This window comes from Eschscholzia californica, unplaced genomic scaffold (assembly GCF_041429995.1).
Source record: "Eschscholzia californica isolate CP2 unplaced genomic scaffold, dmEscCali1.0.p SCAF_2, whole genome shotgun sequence".
Taxonomy (NCBI): Eukaryota; Viridiplantae; Streptophyta; class Magnoliopsida; order Ranunculales; family Papaveraceae; genus Eschscholzia; species Eschscholzia californica.
Genome location: NW_028238309.1, coordinates 34,235,434 through 34,244,546, shown reverse-complemented (window position 1 = coordinate 34,244,546; position 9,113 = coordinate 34,235,434). Strand labels below are relative to the sequence as shown.

The 9,113-nt window shown below is 34.8% G+C and overlaps 1 protein-coding gene and 1 long non-coding RNA gene across 2 annotated transcripts; both read right to left on the bottom strand.

Moving 5' to 3' along the window:
* Positions 1–730: 730 nt before the first annotated feature.
* On the bottom strand, positions 731–1,130 carry LOC147557530 (uncharacterized). The gene is made up of 3 exons (XR_015234805.1): positions 1,035–1,130; positions 868–945; positions 731–783 (listed from the first exon to the last, which is right to left on the bottom strand). It is a non-coding gene; the product is annotated as an uncharacterized LOC147557530 (long non-coding RNA).
* Positions 1,131–1,141: 11 nt separating this feature from the next.
* LOC147557529 (uncharacterized) lies at positions 1,142–3,060 on the bottom strand. The gene is made up of 4 exons (XM_086658884.1): positions 2,241–3,060; positions 1,903–2,147; positions 1,278–1,805; positions 1,142–1,168 (listed from the first exon to the last, which is right to left on the bottom strand). The coding sequence occupies exons 1-4, from the start codon at positions 3,058–3,060 to the stop codon at positions 1,142–1,144; spliced, it is 1,620 nt and encodes a 539-aa protein (XP_086515010.1).
* Positions 3,061–9,113: the final 6,053 nt, after the last annotated feature.

The following is a 9,113-nucleotide window of genomic DNA, read 5'->3' as shown; positions in this document are numbered from 1 at the left end:
CGACTAGATGTCGTCTTTACGGTACACCATTGTTGCCAATTAAAAGGAACGATTGAGCAATATCCAATTTGAATAGTTATGGACACAATAAAATAAATTCAGAATATATCTAATTAGTAAAATTACCAAATTTTAGACTAAGAAAAGTACTGACCTCTTAAAAATGTTCCTTTGGTGTGATTTGGAACATGGAGAAGTAAAAGGTTGACCTCTTCCAAATCGCATAATGACGTCAATGTCTACAGCATGAACGAATACAAAGGTCACGATAGCTAACTCACAAAAAATAACAAAAGTGGAATCTATATAAATTTAGGAATAACCTGACGCAAACATGTTTGTTTCAATTGTGCTTGATGCGCAATAAGTGTCTGCTGCAATGTATTCTAAACCTTAATGATGTAAATGTATTATCTAGATTGTCATAATAGTTAGATTAGAGCCATAAATAGATTAAAATAAAATAGTTTCCTTTCACATAATAAAACTTCACATACATAGTTGTTGATGGTAACAAAAAATATTTAAACTACAAAAACAATCATCAAAGTTTGTTCCTTTCTACAAAAGTATGATTGTTTTGTAGTTTCTATATGAAATGTGCATTCATTTGCAGATATCATCTATTCTATACAAAAAGTATCACAAAATACATAGAGTTGGAAGAATTTAGCCAAAGTAGTTTTCAATCAAAATAGGTATGTAAGCTCTTCGAATTACTCTTAAGAGAGTAATTGTATCTACACGCACCCGTGACGACCAGTGAGAAGCATGCACAACAATCTGAAAAATTATATCATTGCAATAGTTAGGATGACATAATGATAGATTTTAAGGTCTTTAAAATTATAAGCAATATACACTTACTGTGTTTCGATGCTTCCATTCTCCCCATATATATCTTTTATTTCGCCTCTCAAAGTCTTGTACTTGTTGATCCCAACTCTATTAGTGAAAAAGAAAGTTAAATAGTTAATACTTGTTGAATTTGGGTACAATGAAAAAAAGAAGAAGTAAATATCATGAAAGATTACCTATAGCTATAATAAAACCTCAGGGTACACAATATTCGTAGTTGAGTTTTCTGAGGTTTCCGGTAATAAAACATGTAATCTATTTGAAGCAGTGCATCTTGACAATGCTACGTATAGTTGGCCATGGCTAAAAACTGGACTCCGCAGATCAACTCCAACAAACTTAACAGATTGTCCTTGAGATTTGTTAATTGTCATTGCATAAGCCAATCGAATTAGAAATTGTCTTCTTGTCATCCGAACAGGAACGTCTACAGACGATGTTGTAAGAGATATTCGAGGCAAGAAAACTAAATCTCCAGATTTATCTCCGGTAATAATTTGAGCTTCAATTATGCGTGGAGCACATCGAACCACAATCAACCTAGTTCCGTTGCAAAGACCATCTTTTGGAGCAAGATTTCTTCGTGACATTATTGGACAACCAACTTTTAGTTGAAGCTTGAAGGGAGGTAATCCTGGAGGATCGAGAGAGTTTAAATACTCATTGGGATAATTACCTCCTCCAAACCTATTTTCTTCTCCCTCTTCAACTAATTTATCAGCGGCTAAATAGACAATAGCCTCTCCTGGAAATATTTTTAATGCCTCCAAATTAATAAAGTCTACATCATCATTACGGGGAGATAAAATAGCTCTCTCTGTCAAGTACTTTGGAGATGATGTACCTAATATATTCAATCCAGGATAGGTTGAACACAATAACTCAGGTAGATTCTTACACCTGTGAATAAGTGGTAGTTGAACAATTTCACACGGGTTTGTTCCAATCTAAAAAAAATATAACTATGTCAACCATTTGAAAGTTTGTAATAACACATAATTTATTAAAATAATGAATTGTTTGTTGGAAGAAGTAAGGAAGTACCTCAACCAAGAATTTTGCAAAATCAACATTTCCTGGCTCTGAATCAGCTAACCTCATGTTAAGACTCAATGTCAGGACAACAATAATCAACCAAAGTGGTGAACGTTTTAGTGAAGCGCCGACTATTTGTTCACGAACTCCTTTTGGTATTACAGGCAAGATTTGCCTAAAGTCACCGCCTAGAACAACTGTAATACCACCAAATGGGTTTTTGTTATCACAAATATCCTGAAGTGTTCGATCAACTGCTTCCACACAAAATCTATGTTACATAGGTACTTCATCCCATATAATTAGCTTAGTTTCCCTAAATAACTCAGCATGGATAGACTGCTTACGGAACCCACATATCGAATTATCTAAAATATCTAAGGGAATACAAAATGTTGAATGTGCAGTTCGACCTCCCACTAATAACAACGAAGCAATTCCAGATGAAGCAACACTTATAACAATATGACCCATACTACGACATTTGGTTGCAATCGTGTTGTATAAAAATGTTTTTCCAGTACCAGCACCTCCACTTAAAAAAAACACACTTCCCTTATTTTTGGTGACTGAATTTAAAATGACCCTATAAGCAGAAGATTGTTCAGCATTTAAACGATCGACGTTAACTTGTACATCTACTGTCTGACATTCATGTTGAATCATTCTATGCTCTAGTAATAATCTATTCCCAGGTTGATCATTCCAATTTTCAGTTGAAAGAGGCATAGGTTTGAAATGAGTTAAATCTTTGCCAGACTGTTGAAGTAGTTTATTTATAAGATATAAACCATAATCTGTGACTTGATTCTCGGACGGTGTCGTGATTCCAAATACTGTACGCAACTTGTGCGCCAGGTCATCACAAATATTAAGTGAAAACTGATTCCACAAATGATCTGGATTTGAAGGGAAACAATGCAAGAGAATAACAACGAACAGTTTTCTTAATTGATACCCAGTTTTCATTTTTATAGCTTCCTCTAAACACTGTACCCATTCGCCATTATCTTCTAAAAGGCCTCGAGAAATACATGCTAATTTAAATGTTTCACATAAAACACCATTTACTGTACGCAAACATTCAAATAATTGAGGACCTCTTATAATAGTCAACAATAATCTCAAATAAAACCTTTCACCACAATTTGGACTCGCAAAATACATTCTACCGAATGCAAATCCTTTTTTTCTAAAATTTCATAAATGTTGTGGTTTATTCCAGACAAAGTGTTCTGGAAATTCTTGATAAGTGAATGCACGTGCATCTTCATTTAAAACACAACATTTAAAGAAGGCCAATAAAGTTGACGTTTGTTGTTCTGCTCTTGTTAAAATTGTTTCCCTCGAATCATCAGGGTAAAAAAGAACACGGTGCATACCTGGTAAATGAACTGCCAATCGCACAACTGTTGGGTTCTCCTCATGCAAAGTGTGGCCAAATATGCGCCAAGCTGCTTCTGGTGGTCCGATGTATCGTGCATCCAGATATTGTTGAATCTCATATACTTTTCCCAACACAAAAGTAGCACGATCATATCCTTTGAAGATGTACTTATGGATATATTTTACGCAACGCAAACCCGCACAAACTTCAACGTTAATATGACAGTTGAACAACTTGGAAAGGTAAGCATTGTAAGGTACAATATCTCTATTATCGACAGGATGCCCTTTCACGGTATACACTTTACCAGTATCGCGACGACGATAGATTGGATAACCATCCACGTCTACTGTTGTCGACTCTGTAAACACTCGTGGAAACCTTTTAGTACACCTTCCGTCTTCCATGCAAATAGCATGTTTGTCCCGAGTACCACATGGCCCATGCACCATACAACTCTTCACAGTTTCAAAAAGTAGAGGATCTTCTTTAGGATCTGGAAATTCTGCTGAAACCAACCTATCAATTTGATCAACAGTACGTACCTTGTCGGATTGTTGAAAGAAAATTAATGCATGCATATGAGGCAACCCACGTTTTTGGAATTCAATGGTAAAAACATGGCCAACTGTTTGACCTAAGATTCCATCTTTTTCAATCAACTTCATCAAATGTCTTCTTTTTAACTCGAACATGCGTGCAACTAAATCAGGCCTATCAAGGGAAGTCTGATTAGGCAGCAGAGCTGACGTGATTTCTGGCCAATGAGGATTCGCAGTCATTGTGATGAACAAATCAGGATGCTTGTTATAACGTGTGATGGCTAATGAATCCTGATAAAGTTCAAACATCAATCTTGGACTACCAGTAAATGAAGAAGGTAATATAAAACGTTGACCAACTTGATGTGGTTCCAATCCAGATTCCTCAATATCAGTGAGACCCTTGTAAAGTTCTGCACGAAGTTGGCTTGGTTTAGCCGATAATATGTCAATCGATTTTGCTCTGTCGCAGCCCAAGCATCTACTAAAAACATCCATTTGACCCAAGAAATGACGTTCTTCATATACATGTACAACTGGAAGCATTTTTAAATTACTGACTTCAGTAGGACCTGGTCGTACAATGTTATGTGTAGTTGAAGATGCCCCTTGCTCAAAAATTGAATGTTGGCAACTTGTATCCACTTCATTAAGAACATCATGTACAGGAGAACGGGTGAGTGATCTTGTTATGACACTTTCAAAGTCGAAATCTAAGTTCCTTAGTTGAAGATCAGAATGTATGTCCAAACAATCAAGATGTGGAAGTCTACTTTGGGTAGTAGCCTTTGGTAAAGCGAGTTGAGCAGCGGGTACCTGATTTTGAATGCCCAGGTGAGGGTCGTTTGCCGAATACGTCTCACTTTGTGGAAGATCTATTCCAGTGGATGTTATAAAGGGAAAGTGTATTGGTGTAAATTGTATTCCGTGAATCTGCTGCAATTTCTCCCTTTCCCTTCGTAATCGTTGGGCAAGTGCATATTTTGATATGACATTTGTGTCAATGTTTAAGGAAACCTTAATTAGTAAAGATTAAACATTTAATTATTCTTCATAGAGGCAAAAACGACGGAAGAAACCATGAACATTAACAAAAGTAAATAAGTGAAACATATAATCCATATGGTCATACATGTACCTCAGATGATATTGTTATAGCCTTTCATTTGTCTAAATTTTTAGTTTTTTCTTTTACATATGATTCTTAAGGTGCAATATTTTTTTTGTTTTTATCTAAATGGTTTATCGTCTCGACAGAGTTAGTTGGCTATTTAGGGAAAGAAACCTCCACATTTGGTATGATGACAAAAATGTATGTTGTGCTCACAACTGAATCAACGTAAATGTTTATCGTCTACCTCAGGTGTTATCGCCGTAGACTTTTTGTGAATGCATTGTAATTTCTCCCTTTCCCTTCGTAATCGTTGAGCAAGTGTACGTTGTGATATGACATTTGTGTCAATGTTTAAGGAAACCTTTCGTAGTAAAGAATAAACATCAATATATTTAAGAGAAAAAAAAATATATTTTTTAGTACCAACAAACAAACAAAATTGTGAAAATCAATTATACTAAAACATATATTGTACCTGTCCGTATATTGAGAGATTTGGCTCCGAGTCTTTAAAAAGACCATAGTAATTTCTCTTCCTTTGTCTCTCAGCCATGTTAAGAGATCTATTGTCAAAAGAATAATAAGATCTTCTATATGTTAATAATAAGATCTTCTTTATGTTAATGTAACTTCTTAACCCACAAAAAACTCTATACACAGACATTAATTTATAGGCAAAGTTTCAAATCAACTATGCAACAATTTTATGATCAAATGGAGTTCGTTAATCACACTGTTTTTCACTATAAGTTTCAAAGCAACATTGACAGAAACTCAAACCGCAAAAAAACAAAAGACTAATAAAACTATGTAAACTCAAATTCAACTCTCTCCCAGAATAAAATACAGTTGTTTAAATGCCAAACATGAAGGTGCCCATGAATTAAATTCATAGATCAAATCCATAGTCAAATTAGTGAAATTCATCATCAATAAGGCAACAAATATTCAATTTCGAGAGAGCGAAAAAGGTTTTGTGTGCGTGTGTGAGAGAGGGTCGAACAGCTACCGGTTGTGCGAGAGAGATCGCCTAACACACAAAAATTCACCAAAACTGTAAAGAGAAAAACGAAAAAGAATCATCTAACTGTAGAGAGAGAGAAGTGACAACGTTAAAGATTAAGAGACAAACAATTAGACTAAATTGTTGATACAAACAGAAAAAGATCGAAAACCAAGATTCTTCATCTATCCGAGAGATTGTTATAAAGAAAAATCTTGAAATTCTTTTCAATTGGATTAAAATTTGGAAGTTCGACAAAAAAATGCTCTGTTCCATAACATAAGCGAAAACATGTTCGAAATGCAGAACCCATAATAGAGGAGACGTTAAAGCTATGGCTCACTCCGCAAAGGAACTTCAAAATCATCAAATACATTCCGTCAACTGATTATATAAGCGTCAAGAAGTACGTATATGTCGATGTTAGAGCTCGAAGATATGGTTTCGGTATTGGAAGTTCTAATAGAAATTACATAAAGAAATGGATAAACAATACATAATCACATCTAGAGCACTAGCGATACTACTTATTATAATGGAACAGTATTTTCTAATAGAGCACTGGCGATACTACTTATTATAATGGAACAGTATTTTCTAATAGAGCACTGGCGTTACTACTTATTCTAATAGAAGATCTAATAGAAGTTACTAATAGAAGCCATGGCGATACTACTTATTATAATGTTTGAATTTGACAACTTGGGCAATTTTAATAATGGAACTTGACCTAGAAACTCAACTACTGTTCTTCCAAAGTTGGATCCAAATAACGATAAGAACACTGTTATGCATGGGGTTTGGGTATTCGAACAATAAGTTCTAGAGAGAGGAGCTGCCAAATAAAATCAAATAAGAACAATGATCAAAATATAACCTAAATATGATCAAAATATAACCTAAAAACTATATACTGTGAAACTCATATTTAACCTTAAGAATTTAATTTAACACAAACAATTATGAAAACTAACAAAACAATTCAACTTAACAAAAACAACTTTAAAAAAAAATTAGCCAAAATTACCTGGAACTACTACCTTGAAAACCCTACATCAAGAAAGAGAGATACCTGCGACAATTGCAATAAACGACGAAGTTGGAGCGAACTTTAATAGACAAAGAATTCAAGAATATGAAGTTTTTCTTATGAGAGGATTGATGAGATACTAATATCCTTATTTATTCATCTTCTCACAAAGATGCTCATTAAGCATTTTTTTTTCTTCTAAACATTTAGCTAAGCATTTTTTTTCTTCTAAACATTTAGCGAAGCATTTTTTTTTCTAATTCAATGTCACATACAGTTTATATGAATCTAAAAACTACTCAAATGCTTTACAAAAAGTCTAGAGAGTTTGCTGGATGTCGTTATGATTTGACTCCGAATCGTACAAAATTAGATTCAAATAATGTATTCTTACAAACTAAATTCAAGTAACATGATTTGACTCTAAAAACTACTCAATGATTTTCAAGTGTTATTTAAGAAACAAAATCAGATTCAAATAATGAGGGCGAACTTTGCTTTCGATGCCGTTATGATTTGACTCTGAAATCGTCAACTTTTCGGCCGCATTTTTGCTCCCACTTTCAAGTGAGGATCTATAGCAGATTTCGGTTTTTAAAGGCCAAGGATGTGCATTTTTCTTTTTTGGAGAACATTGTAAATTGACAACAAAAGTAGAAAAAAAGAGTCGTGTTGTGCTAAGGTTTAAAGTAGAATGCTTTAATGGTTACACCCACTTCTGCAAATTTTAATCACAATGCAATCCGAAGATAAAACAGTATATTACTAAGAAGAAAGATAATGTAATTAATATACTATAAATTTGGTGATATGACCTTACTTTGATTCTTGGCTAAATGCTCAACAAAACTCATACTTGGAACAAAATAGAAAAGATGTAAATAAAGAAACGTATAAGTAGTAGGAGCCAAACTTATAGTATATTAATTACGTATAAGTAGTAGGAGCCAAACTCATACATAATCTGAGTTTTTGAATAGCTCAAGGAGGTACTTGAACTCTAAATAGAAGGAGGTACTTGAACTGAGATTTAATTTAAACTAAATGAGGAATGCATCAAATGAAAGCTCACCTTAACATAGAATGCATCAAATGAAAGTTCAAACCTAACCTTGATTCACCTGAAGAAGTAGATACATCATGATTGAGAGAAAACTTCTACTACAAACCAAGGGGATTTCAGAGAAATAAGTTGGTACAAAGAAGTAGATACATCATGATTGAGAGAAAACTTTGGAGAAGAAAAGCATATGGAAAAATATTGCTTCCCCTTTCATTTGAATGGTCTGTAAACTGAGCCACCAAAACAAAAATCCTAGATTGAGACTGAAAAATCTATATAGAGAGAGAGGGAGAGATAAAGAGATACCTTCTTCCAGAAGAGATACCAACCAAGAAGTTGAGAGAAGGAGAGGTTGAACCCCACAACTTCTCTGCCAGAAAGATGAGGGAGTGAGAGATCGTGAAGATGAGAGAGAGTGTGTTTGGGCGGGAATGAGCGGGAATGTGTGTTTGGGATGGGGAAGGTTGAAAAGAAAAGCATCTATTAAACTTAATCTGAACCGTCCAAGACACTTTGTAAGGATAAATCCTAGCCACTAAGTGAGGAGGGTATATTCTAAAAAGATACCCTCCTCTTTTATTATATAGATGACTCTCCTAATGGTTAGCGGAACTCTCCTTGGTAGCGACGTGAGGGTTGCCTTTTACATGGTTCTGAATGAGGAAGATTTCTCTATCGAACACTTCTGCATGGAGGTTGCTTGTGAAGGTTTTGTTGATGTTCTTCGTCTTTAAGATCTGCTAAACGAAGATCATCTGCTTACTTTAAGTTTATCCAGGCCTCTCTATCCTCTAGTCTACTCTCTGACCGGCACCACAAGCACCTCTGAACCGGCTTTCTTCTCTGTGGTTGGGTTTCTGGTTCGTAGTCGTGGGTGCGGCCGTCTTCTAGCTGTTATGGTCAGAATTTCGGTGGACATTGGCAATCCTCTCTCTTCCCCTTCTGATGCTTAGAAGCTCTGTATCTTGTTTTTTCTTTCACATATGTAAGCAAACAGCTAATATAATTAGTCCTATACTTACTAATGCAACTTCCTGAACTTACTACTGATGATGCATAAAATGTCCAGATGTTGACTAAC

Excerpts from the sequence above, each read along its gene's own strand:
- LOC147557529 (XM_086658884.1), bottom strand. The coding sequence starts at position 3,060 with ATGTATTTTGCGAGTCCAAATTGTGGTGAAAGGTTTTATTTGAGATTA. Across the intron at positions 2,148-2,240 it reads TAATTCGATATGTGGGTTCC|TTGATCGAACACTTCAGGAT; the intron begins GTAAGCAGTCTA and ends GTGTGGAAGCAG. Across the intron at positions 1,806-1,902 it reads TTGCAAAATTCTTGGTTGAG|ATTGGAACAAACCCGTGTGA; the intron begins GTACTTCCTTAC and ends TATTTTTTTTAG.